The 12,530-nt window shown below is 33.9% G+C and overlaps 1 protein-coding gene across 5 annotated transcripts; it reads right to left on the bottom strand.

The window, feature by feature from the left end:
* Positions 1-5,074: 5,074 nt before the first annotated feature.
* LOC21397229 (putative disease resistance protein At3g14460) lies at positions 5,075-11,135 on the bottom strand. 5 transcript variants are annotated; one of them, XM_024168013.1, is made up of 10 exons: positions 7,664-11,135; positions 7,206-7,299; positions 7,006-7,089; positions 6,828-6,917; positions 6,354-6,489; positions 6,110-6,215; positions 5,941-6,013; positions 5,760-5,842; positions 5,240-5,396; positions 5,075-5,151 (listed from the first exon to the last, which is right to left on the bottom strand). In XM_024168013.1, the coding sequence occupies exon 1, from the start codon at positions 11,122-11,124 to the stop codon at positions 7,717-7,719; it is 3,408 nt and encodes a 1,135-aa protein (XP_024023781.1). In that variant the 5' UTR covers positions 11,125-11,135; the 3' UTR covers positions 5,075-5,151; positions 5,240-5,396; positions 5,760-5,842; positions 5,941-6,013; positions 6,110-6,215; positions 6,354-6,489; positions 6,828-6,917; positions 7,006-7,089; positions 7,206-7,299; positions 7,664-7,716. The 5 variants fall into 5 exon arrangements, with proteins under 5 accessions (XP_024023781.1, XP_024023780.1, XP_024023782.1 ...); XM_024168012.1 differs by lacking the exon at positions 6,110-6,215 and having other exon boundaries at positions 6,354-6,651; XM_024168014.1 differs by lacking the exon at positions 6,110-6,215 and having other exon boundaries at positions 5,240-5,436.
* Between the last annotated feature and the right edge of the window lie 1,395 nt (positions 11,136-12,530).

Raw genomic sequence — 12,530 nt, 5'->3', positions numbered from 1 at the left:
ACTTTATTAGTAAGGTATTAATCAAGAGTAAAGGGTAAAAATTAAAACTGATGCACTCTAAAAATAAATTCAACAATTTTCTCATATAAAATAGTTGTTTGTTACCATTCCAATAATTCAACAAAGGTAAAGTTTACCAAGTAAAAACACTAGCGGAGAATCGGACTGAGGTTCTTAAACTTTATTCTAATTGCTTGTTTCACATTTGAATATATGTTAGATCGCCACTCTCATTTGATCTAGGAACAAAAATGTCTTATCAACGACCAAGAACAAGCAATCTTAATGGCTAATATTAAAAAGATTCTAATTCCTACTTCATATTCATTTCTTTTCCTATTATTTCAGTACTTTCACTATAAGTATATATTTTATCATCTATTAAAAGAATTCAGACTATTCAATTGTTATGAAAATGTGTCAGTATTCCTAAAAAAAAAAAAAAGTGTTAGTTCAACGGGTCCTTATTATACTCGATTATTAATGTGTGATTTTCATTTTTAGTCTCGGAATTATTACACTCGATTATTAATATGCTGAACAGATAAAAATTTACATCAATTGAAATTAATAGTTAAGATAAAAATTTAATAAGGACTACAAGATTAATTTTTTAAATCATAGTGAGAACTTTTTATAACACACTTTTTTATTTATTTATAAAATTATAAAGTATAACACACTTAGGTCCCCACTCAGTTGTTGCTGGCTTGTGCCTGACCATGTGAACAATTATTTTGATGATATTTTAATGCATGCATATTATACATTATATTCCTTAAAACTACAAGATAGTGACCCTAAAAATAGAAAGATATTTTCAAAAATATAAAAAAGGTAATTTTAATTGCAAGAATCATTTCAATGTTTATGATAACATGTTTATGATAACAAAACAATGCTTTTTTTTTTTAAAGGAAATTTTAATTGCAAGAATCATTCAATCAATCCTATCATGTGTGCTTGTAAAGAATCATTCACTTGTGAGGGAAGCTTTTTCCCAGAGCATATAATGCTTTGGGCAAAAAAAACAAATAATCTCATGTCGAAGAAATAGAGGAATCCATCAAGGCGGAGTTGCCAAAGAGGATATTGAAAAAGGTTGGTCTACGTTCCCATCACTTTAGCACTTTTGATTTTATTTTTATTTATATTGACTTTTAGGAGAAGTTTTTTTTGTTCCTCCGGATGAATTTCAAACGAAAGTATTGTTCATGAATTGTTTTTAATTATTGGATGTGATTAAAATTATATTAAATTAAAAGAGTATGTAGAATATATATTTTTTTATACGAATCTAAGAACTAAAAGTAAAAAATTTTTGATATTTTATTTTTTGAGATTAAGAGCGTAGTCTGTTTATGTTTCCTATTGGTGATAATTATTAGAATTTTGGAGAGAAAAATTTGAAGAAAAGAGAAATTGAAAATTCATAGGACCCATCAACTTTAATCATTTTCACCATATTTTTTTGTTTCATCATACATTAAAAATATTTTTTTTGCCTTTTCTTTTTAAATATTGTCCACCTATTTTTCTTCTCTCTCTTCTTAAATATTACAGTAATCAATTGTTTCACACTCTAAATGTGTGGCATATCGTTTTTCTCGTTTTAATTAGCAGGAAAACCAGGTCTTTACCAAAAATCAGGAACAAACAATCCTCATGGCAATTTTCTGAATTCATAGTAGTTGTGAAAGTGTTTTTGATTCCAATTCCCAGTTTGACAGAGTTTTTTTTTTTTTTTTTTTTTTGTGGCTTTGTCCTAGGTGAATATGTGGTCCATATGCTTGCCTCCTTTTGTGATTCTCTATTAAGAAAACTGTTATTTTCTGGCCATGAGACTAATTATGTTGGTTACATTACTATTATTCTTCTTTTTCTTCTTTTTGGCTAAAAATCGTGTCATGACCTGTTTAACAATACAAAAGGAACTTGGTATTAGGGTTTATTTTATTTTATTTTTCTTTAACTTGCAAAAGTATAAAGGGCTTACATTTCAACTTCTTTTTTTTTTTTTTTTTTTTTTTTGTAGTTGTTGTATTTCTAAACTTAGTATTGAAGGTCAGAGCCAAAAAAAAAAAAAAAAAAAAAAAAACCTTAGTAGGGAAGGGGAGTATAAAATTATCACTAAACTAAATTTGAACCCAGATTCCTTTCAGAAATTTTTTTTTTTTTTGAACCTAGATATGAGCATTATTCTTTAGAAGTAAAAGATAATGAACATACTATGTGGATGAACCTCGTAAAGTACTTTACTACATCTCTTATTTATAATGATTGAATAATTCTTATTTTATTGATAAAGTAAGTTATTTTTTTTAGCCATTTGATTTACTTTTAGAGATTTAATTTATGAATAAGAGTGTTTTGTATTATATAGTGCATTATTTTTAATGTGAATACTCATAAATTAAACAATTAAAATTTTATTAAATGACTAAAAAACTTACAATACCGGTATGAAAAAACAATACATCATACCGTAAAATTCTCTATAACATTAGGAAAATTTTTCGTAAGGCACATTATTTTATCCTGTTGGTAGAGTAAGTTTCTTTTAATCCACCAATTTTAGCGATCAAATTGAGGACTAGAAAATGGGGGAAAAAAGTTGCAGGAAGCATTATATCTCTATAAATCTATGTGCTTGTGCATGCCTGTAATCTTTAGTATTCCGTCTTTTTCTAAACCAACGAGGATTGGATCCCTTAGATAAGAAGCAACCAAAGATCATTGGTTATCCCTTTTTTCCAATGGAAAAAAATAAAAATAAAAGTCAATGGTCAAATTTGTTTTTAAGTATATACAAGTGGGGGCCAACTAATGAGGTTTAAGTCATCACCTGGGCGGGAAGCAAAGGTTGTCAAGAGGACATTGCAAAGGCTCTCCTATGTGGGAATTTACTTTTTTTTGCTGAAAATGTTCCCATTTACTTTAGTTGTACTATGACATATATATATATATATATTGTTTATGTTTCTTTATGAAGAATTGCAATACCACATGCCTTCTAAAGAGTCATTGGATTCTAAATTTGAAAAATAAATTTAAGATTTCTTAAGGTTTCTTCAGTTGCATTTTTAAGTTATGATGATTTGAGTGTAGATTTTGAGTTAAATTTGAGTTATAATTTGAATTGAAGTTGTAACTTGAGTTTGTGTTTGGTTGTGTATATTTGAGTTATGGTTTGAGATGAGAATCTTTTTGAGTTTGTGTTTGAGTGTGTTAAAACTTAAATTTATATTTAAATAGTATTTTAATAAAAACTCAATGATAATGACAAATTTTAATAGGGTATACGGGTGGGATTTTATTCATCTTTTCGTTGTACACGTACAAAAAAGAATCATCTCAATCGGAATTAAAATGAAAAAGTTATGACGTTTTCAATAATAGGGAAAATATTGTTCATTAACTTGAGTTGAAGGGAGAGCTTGAAGATTTTAATCCTAAACTCAAATTAAAACTCAAGTTAAAACTCAAATTTTACAAAAGAACATGAATTTGAATAAAGTGTTAATTTGAGTCTTTTTTTTTTTTGAGTTTCAATGCAAACGAACAAGCCCTAAGATTTTTAACAAATGCATTTTAAACTTTTCGTTAGTTGACAAATTAAACAGTAAACTTTTTAAGACTAGTTTGTTTTTTTATATTTAAACTTATAATTTTGATTCTGATATAGTATTTTCTTCTAATAAAAAATTTAAAAATTAAAAATTAAAATTAAAAATTACTGATTTAAACACGTAAATTAAACGATCTCTTAAATTCTATCATTTCAACAAGAAGTATCGTTTATCAATTTACATTCGTTATTGATTGGACTATAAAGTCAAAGATCGTTAACATGCAAATAGCAAAAAGTTGAAGATACATGACTTGATTCCAATTATGAATTCGTGTGGGAATTTTCTTGGAAATTAGTGTAGGGAGTAAGGCCAAAGGGTGACACGTGTAGTGTGTGACGTAAATGGGCAGGAGGTTCTAGTGATGCCACAAAACGCGTGAATGTGATCCCATTGTGTTGTGTAATGTTTTGTTCTGAGAATAACATGATATATTTACGTCTAAACGGTACTTTGTGTAACTTTGTATTGTATTCAAAAATGGAGAGTTCCTCAACTTTGTATTGTAACATAAAAGCCTAATAGTTAGGTCAAATTTATAGCCCGGTTACTTTCCGTGATCAATTGCAAACAAATAGAAGAAGAATAATGTTAGGAAGAAATAATGTAAAAAGATAAAAAAAGATATGAGAAAATGTGATTTCCCATCTCAATTTTTAGTAATAGGCATGAATTAGCTCATGATGGTGATCCATTCGTGATAAGATTGGCCGATTTAAATTTCAGACGCTTGAATATTCATATAAGTATATATATATATATATATATTTTTTTTTTTTTATTCTTTATTTATACTAGATTACAAATTCACATTGGACAGAGCTGATGTGCAGGCCAGCATCGCGAGCAAAAAGTAGACCTTCTCTGACAGATAACAGATACGGAGATAGTAGCCATTGCGTCTAACACCAACATGAAGCAGTCACAGATAACAGCTCAAATCCCTATCCAAGAAGAGCCAGGCACAACAGCAGCATCGGTGTTGAGCTTGAGGACAGCATTAGCAGGGAGGCTCCAAGATGCAGGCACCGCAAAAGTAGCCTTATGGAGGACAGTACTTCATTGCTTTTGTGAAACTCATCAAGAAGTGTCTTTCTTTATCATTTATGCATTGTTATTCTTTCCACTAGAAGGAATGGCCAGACATGGTCACAAACAGAGGTATCAACTTCTGATGTTCCACTTGGAATATCACAATCCTTTTGGTAGTGATTTCATGGTACCAGAATTAGAAGCAAGGAAAAATTCGCAGTTCAAAGTTGTCTTTGGGACTATGGAGTATTTCAGATATATGCTCCAGCACCGTAATCTAAGACTTCAAACATTCTGGTTCCATTTGGAAGCTGCAGAATTTATAGGCTTTGAGACTAAGCAGATACAAGATAAACTCGAGGAACTGGCATGAGATAACAGGGAAGATGGTCAATTAACTGCAGCGCAAAGCCGCATAGCTCTCAGAACATTGACCATTTTATGTTACGAATGACCAATCTCGTAACTGTGCCTTTCGTGGCAGACCTTTCTGCATTTTGAGATTAAATGAGTGACGTTAAAAGCTTAATTTGGCAGTAGAGACAACCAAGATTGCAGATTTTAAATAAGAGGATTACCTTTTAACTCGAGGCTTTGCACTCATGGCTTCAAGAATCTTATTGTGCTTCTATAAGACAGTATAAAAAATTGTTTCAATTTCGTAGCTTTTCCTCGTGTGGCTACCATCTTCTGCAATACATGGAGTCGAGATAGAAAGGTTCCTCAATTTGGTATCTGTACAAGAGAATATTCATCAGCTTATCTGTGAATTGTCCTGCATTGAATGGCAGAAGGATCTCAAAAAAACTCGCATAGATCTACATCTTGTAGCTTATGTCATAGAGGTTCAAATAGACAAATGCATACAAAGATAATGAAAGTTGGATTTAAAATAGGGTAAGAAAAACTTTTGTGCCAACTTCCATGGAGAAACAATTCCTTTAAGGAAAAGAATCACTACATCTTTAGAAAGGCGTGCATATTCACTATGTATAGAATTTGCATGTCCATTGCTTTCTTTCTTTTTTGATTTTTCCTTTTCCATTCTTAAATTCAATACCACATAGCATTCACTGTTACAGAAAATGAATTTCATACCACAAAATGTCATCCACCACTCCTCATTTTAGGAGTAGCTTGACACGCTTCCTTGCCGGATACCTCCTACAGAGTACATACAGCTGCAGGAAGTTCCAAGTGAAGTATATTATTCTATTCTATAAGCATTAATATTAAAAAAATGACAGAAATTGAGATTTTCATAAATATTTTTGCTCACCTTGGTTGGCAATTTGATTTCATTGCCCTACTTCGTTGCAGCTCTCACGGGTGATTCGCCGAAGTGTGTGACACTGCAACCAAGAAAAGTTACCAGTTTAAATCAAAGTATTATCCTATAGATAAATTATTGTACAGGGTATGCAAAAATGCTACTACAATTAACCAACCTTCTTTGGATAATAAGTACGCAAATAGATTCATCTAAAGAACATCCCACCTCTTCAAATTACGTATAACTTCGTGTCTTTGTTGTGAATTGAGATATTTCTTGCCCTACGAAGTAGGATGTCTTAGGTATAATTTACATCTTTTGATCTGATAAATTGGGTGACCTAACAAATTACCAGTAAAGGATAACTAATAAACAAAGCATACACAAAAAACATAGAATTAAGAAACCTTCTAGATTACCAGGTTTTACATGGCAAATGTGAGCAACTTGAAGAGCAGCCACATGAAAGTCCTGCCTGCAATAGCCTCACAGCACTCAGAACGTTGATTCTTTCAAGTTGCGAAGTCCGTTCTCCTTTGCACCATCTTGAGAGGCCTGCTTGCATTAGACACAAGGCATTAATTGAATGAGGAAAACTTGATCTGGCAGAAGGATTGGCAGCTTTGCTTGCCACTCCTATGACTTGAAGGATTTGTAAGACAGTTCAAAGCTTCAGTATTGACTTCCATCTTCTTGAACGGATATAGGATGGGAGATCTATGCCATTTTTTCATAACCAACCAAAAAAAAAAAAAAAACTGTCCACATCATCATTACAAAAGAGCACAAGAACATTAACAGAGTTGAACACTTCCAAAGCATATTCCTAGATAAACATGGACACTCAAATATCATTACTTAAACACGTTAAATTCAAGAGAAACACAAATTACCCTGAATGTGTAATATAAGTCACTGCCAGCTAGGAGAATCCTCGAGGTTATTTTGTAGCAATATTTTCTGCTCAACGGATGGAACCATACCTAATACAGAAAACAGTAGTTCAAGCCCAATTCACGAACAAAATATCATTTCACTAAAAATTTTCAACTAAAAGTTATAAAACCCTACTTTGAATTGAAAATTTCCGCTTCCCCCCCCAAAAAAATGCCATATCAGCTGCTGCAGTGCACATCACCATTCCACCTTACACAACTGATTGAAATTGTAGAGTCTAAGAATATTGGTTTCAACTTGTAACGACAATAGCCATAGAATATATATCATATCTGGAAAATCAATATAAACACACAAAAGGAGCAGATGTGTACCACGTCAAATTCTCTTCAAGTGCTTTAGTGGAACATCGTTGCCAGTGGACTTTTTGCACCAATATTATTTCCTCTTCTTGAGTTCTTGCTCTCTCTGAACATAAGAATGAAACAAATATGAGAGTATTCAACATTTACGTTCGTAACTCCAATACAACAAGCTTACAGATCTTTTTTGGTATATACACACACGCTAGCTCAGGGCTAAAAGATTTTGTTACTGAAAAGCCATGGAGAAATTCTAGGATAAAATATATAGCTGAGATAGGATTTGTGAATGCCATAGAAAATCATCAATTCTGTAAAACCAAAACGCAAAAGAAAAACAGAGAGCACGACCAATCACTAGGAAAAAAGGAAAAAAGATGTAAAAAATAAAATAAAAATAGCGGCAACAAAAGCCACAAACTAAAATGAAAGGCATTACCAATAATGAGAGTTGAAGAGAAAATAAATACCTGAGCAAAAACTTGTTTGGGGGAAAGGCGTGGATTTGTCTGCGTTGAAACAATCATGAAATGATCTCGTAGTTGATTTCTACGCAGAAGATGCGATCAATTTTGTTCCAATACTCACCCTCATCCCTTTTGCATTTTTTCTCAAGCAGAGGGCATTCAGAGATTTCCAATATTTCAAGAGAGGTCGGAAACCCTTCTTCTGGGATTGTCAGCAACTTAGGGCAGTCGAAGACCTCTAGATGTTTCAAGGAGGTGAGTTGTTGAAGCCCATTATTGTCCAGGGCTTTAAGACGTGGAAATCGTCCAATATAAAGATCGGTAGTAGTGGTAGGCAGTAGCCCTTCCTCGGGAAAGGATTCCACATTTTCATTAAATCCGGAAATACTAAATTGTGTAAGATTGGGGAGCCTTTGCAAATTCCAATTCACCCGGGAGTCAATGAGCTTATCGCAAAACCAAATAGAAAGAGTAGACAAACTAAATGGCAAACAAGCTTGAGGGAAAGACTCCATCTCTGGACAATCATGAATGAATATAATTTGCAAAGATGGGAGGAGGTCATACATTTTCTCCGGCAGCAACTTCAATTTCTTGCACCGAAAAAAATAAAGGGAAGTGAGACAGGGGGCACGGAATCCACCTTTAGGAAATGATACAAAATTGGGGCACGACTCGATCATGAGAGATGTCAAGTTCTGGCATAACCCATTAGACACTGTCAGGGATTCTAGACTTTCGGAATCAGAAATATCAAGGTCTCTGAGCTTGGGAAAAGAATCAAGGAGGAAGGACCCAAGGGAATAACTACCATCCCGTATCTTAAGAACTTGAAGCGACTCGTGGACGTGGCCTAGTAGAAATTCTAAATTCCCAGAGTGACTTATATCAAGTTTTTCTAGAGTAGTTGGCAGACATCCAACCGGTATCAAGGAAGAAATATTGGAAATTTCCAAGTTTTGAGGGCGTGATTCCATGCGCTTCAAGGCCTCAAAGAATGATTTTACTTCCAGTTCATTGCTAAGGCCACAAACATCGATATCACAGACACTTGGCATTGTTGGAAGTGAAAAAGCAAGCTGACCTTGACATCTAATTGTGAGCTTCGTTAGCAAAGGAAGGTAGCGAGGCAAATCCCCAATGAGCTTGTCGCAGTTGTCAATCTCAAGTTCTTTTAGCTTTTTGAAAGTCCCACCATCTTCATTTTCAGCTTGCATTGGAATCCATTTCTGCCAGGATGACATATTACTCAACTTTAAGATTTCTAATGATGAAAATGGCTCTTTCCCATGACTTGCATTTCCATAAAATTCTGGACCCACAATCACAACTTCATCAAATGCCGAAATGTGAAGAGTTTTGAGGGAAGGTAGTTGCCCGAGTGGTGGCAGTGAAGAGCAGTTTCGACACTCGGAAAGCTCTAGAAAGGCAATGTTGGCAAACGAATCACACCCAACCCACTTTGAAAATTCTTTGCCTGGGTATTGGTAAATCTCAAGCCTCTTCAAGGTTCTATTAGGTAGTAGCATGTCGAGTACATCCCGCGCATGGGTTGGATCATCATTAGTACCATTGTAGTTCCATTGCAACTTCAACGTCTCAAGATGATTTTTATCCATCAGCTTTGCCTGCTCTAAAGCATGCTTAGGATTTACAACGTTTTCTAAATTCATTATGTGAAGTTCCCCATGAAGATCTGAAAGTTCCTTCAGCTCTCCAATCTTGGTCCCACTATCTCTTCCCACAATGAATTTGCTCAATATTCGGAGACTTTTCAATCTACTTATTTGCGTTGGCATCTCTACTAGGTTGTCGCATAAACGGACATCAAGGTGTCTCAAGTTAATGAGACGATGCATATTCTTTGGCAACTTTTGGAGATCATCACAACCAAGTAATTTCAATGTCTGTAGATTGGAAAGCATGCTTACTGACTCTGGCAACATTCTGATGCTTGTGTTCGAAAGGTCTAGGAAGCGAAGATGTCTCTGTTCACCGAGCGAATTGGGCAACTGATGGACATTTTGATACCCACACAAAGAAAAGACTCTCAAACACCTCAACTTCAGCAAATCATCTACTACTTTGATAGATATCTCGTTATAGTGTCGGCGTCGATAATGCAATATTGGTAGAAAGGTGCGCAAATGAGTTGCTGTTGAAACAAACTTGAATCTCTTATATGGATCTTCCCGTGCAGGAATATATCCAAGATAGCGCGCCTTCTTCATGGTCTCACTTGAGTTGCCATTTTCTAGTTGTAAACAATACTCCTTGGCTACAAATTTAGCCAAATCATTCATCAAATCATGCATCACAAAGAAGAAGTTTCCATCTCTTTCTTTTGCTTCAAATGTAAAAGCACCAACACGAGTACTTGATGGCTGAAAAAATGATCTGGATACTGAATCATTAAAAAACTCTTCACCCCATTCTTCACTTCCCCTGTCTACACTTGAATTTGGTAAAAGCTTTTCTGCCATCCATAACAAGACCAAATCTTCCTTCTTAAATTCATAGTCTTTGGGGAATACTTCACAATAAGCAAAGCACCGTTTTAAGTGTGAAGGGAGATGATGGTAACTCAATCTCAAAGCTGGAAGAATGTTGCTCTGGTCATCCTTCAACTCCCAAATGGAACTTTTTAATATGTTTTCCCATTCCTTGGCATCCAACTTTGAACGCAAAAGGCCGCCAAGTGTTTTCGCAGCTAATGGCAAGCCTTTGCATTTCTTAACAATTTCTTTGCCAATTGTTTCTAAGTCTGGATATGAAGTAATGTCAGCATTGCCAGATGCATGCTTAGCAAACAACTGCCAACAATCTTCCTCTGTTAATTCCCCAATATGAAGAGTCGGAAATGTTCCCATGATAAAAGCAACATTTTCAATTCTTGTTGTCACAATTATCTTGCTTCCTTGAGCCCCAGCTTTGAAAGGTAGACTCATGATATCCCAATCAGCCGGCTTCTCATTCCATACGTCATCTAAGACAACCAAAAACTTCTTTCCCGTTAGCTTCTCTTTCAACTTAACTTGAAGCAAATTCAGGTCCGTCACTTTATCCTCAAAAGAAGAAGACGATTGAAGCAACGTTTTTGTTATGCTAAACACACCAAATTGTTCAGAAACGCAGACCCATGCCATAAAATCAAAGCACTCAACAACCTTTTTATCGTTGTAAACTAGTTGAGCAAGGGTGGTTTTTCCAATCCCACCCATGCCCACAATTGGAATCACCCCTATCTTACTGCTGCTGCCGCCTTCATCATTTGATAACAACAAGTTGATTATATGATCCTTCTCTTTGTCTCTGCCATAAACTTCAGACTCTTCTACCAGAGATGTTGAAGGTAACCTCAGCGATGATCTCTCACCAACAGGACTCTCTTTAAGTCTAAGGACATCCTTGTGTTTTTCAAGATCTTCCAACCTCCCAAGAATCCTCTTGATCCTGCTCTCCATATCTCGATTATTTGAATTGTGAGATTTGGAAAACAGATTTCTGATTTTTTTCTTCAGCTTGGGGAGATTACGTACCTTGCTAGAGCTGGCTTCCGCTTCCACCTTGAGCTGAAGAGCATCAGCTTCAATCTCATCCAACAGATCATCTGCATCGAAGAAAGCCTCTTGAAGATCATCCAGCCACTCGTCCACTCCCGGGACCTTTCGCATCTGCTTCTGCTCCGCATCATCGAGCACCGCAGTGACAACATTCAGCGTAGACTTCAGCTTTCTAAGTAGCTCGTCAAAATTACGACCTTTCAACTTTCTCCGCAAGTAGGCCAGAACCTCAGGAGAACTAAGCCTCTCAAACAGAACTTGAAGGGAAGCAGAAAGAAAAGCTCCTCCCACCAATGCTTCAGCCATGATTTTTGTCTTCAGTAGTTGAGTTTGCACGGCCAAGACTAAAGAGAGAGATGAATAGTACTGACTTCAGAGGTCAACCCACGTAAAAGATATTGGTTGGAGAAGGAGAAAGGTAAATTGGTTGTAGAAGGGTGGAAGTAAAAGATATTTTACTTACACCGTCTTTTTTACTCTTCACGCTCCCTAACTACATACTCCACGTAAATTAATTTATCACTTCAATATTTTATTTTGTTTATATCTTTTTTTTTTTTTTTTTTTTTGAAACTTTAGGCATATAGCCTTTTTTTTTTTTTTATAAGTTCAATAGGAAAACAAAAAAATTAAAAATAATAAATGAAAAAGTAAATGAAAAAATAAAAAAATATAAATTAAGTTATTGAATATTGATTGTCAGTATTGAAAAAAGAAAAAAAAAAACCATACGGAAAAATACCATAACTGACATTATAAAAACGAAAAAAGTGAAACAATTTACTTAAAAGATTGATTAGTAAACAAATATTAACACCAAATCAAGAACAAGATTAAAAGAAAAAACAATCTTCATATAACTAATAATAAAGAAAATTAAACTACCTCCATGTGACATTTTTGAATGGTCATTGAAAATGTGAAAGTTATTTGCTATAGATTTTTGAAATAAAATCATTTATAGTTTAGAATAATGATATATAAGTGTGTGTAGAGAGAAAAATACTCTATTAATTTCCTTTTTGTAATAAAATTAAATCTATTATCTATTTTAATCATTTTATTTAATAACCTTTTTGTAATAAGAAATTTTAAATTAATGTCAAATCTTATCTCTCCCTATTAGAAAAGGAAAAATTTTAAATCGTTTGCTAAAAAACTTTAAACAAAACGACTATAAATAACGAATATGAGTTAATTTGGGAGGGAAATTTTTTATTTACAGAGAATTAAGGAACGAGTAAATTGTTACTAAAATCCTCTTTGCACAAACGGGAAAGAAAAAAAAAATATATATATGTATATAC

The sequence above is a fragment of the Morus notabilis genome, unplaced genomic scaffold (genome assembly GCF_000414095.1).
Source record: "Morus notabilis unplaced genomic scaffold, ASM41409v2 Scaffold1460, whole genome shotgun sequence".
In the NCBI taxonomy this organism is placed as follows: Eukaryota; Viridiplantae; Streptophyta; class Magnoliopsida; order Rosales; family Moraceae; genus Morus; species Morus notabilis.
Note: the sequence above shows the minus strand (reverse complement) of the source record. Positions and strands in the feature narration are given on the sequence as shown.

Excerpts from the sequence above, each read along its gene's own strand:
- LOC21397229 (XM_024168012.1), bottom strand. The coding sequence starts at position 11,124 with ATGGAGAGCAGGATCAAGAGGATTCTTGGGAGGTTGGAAGATCTTGAA.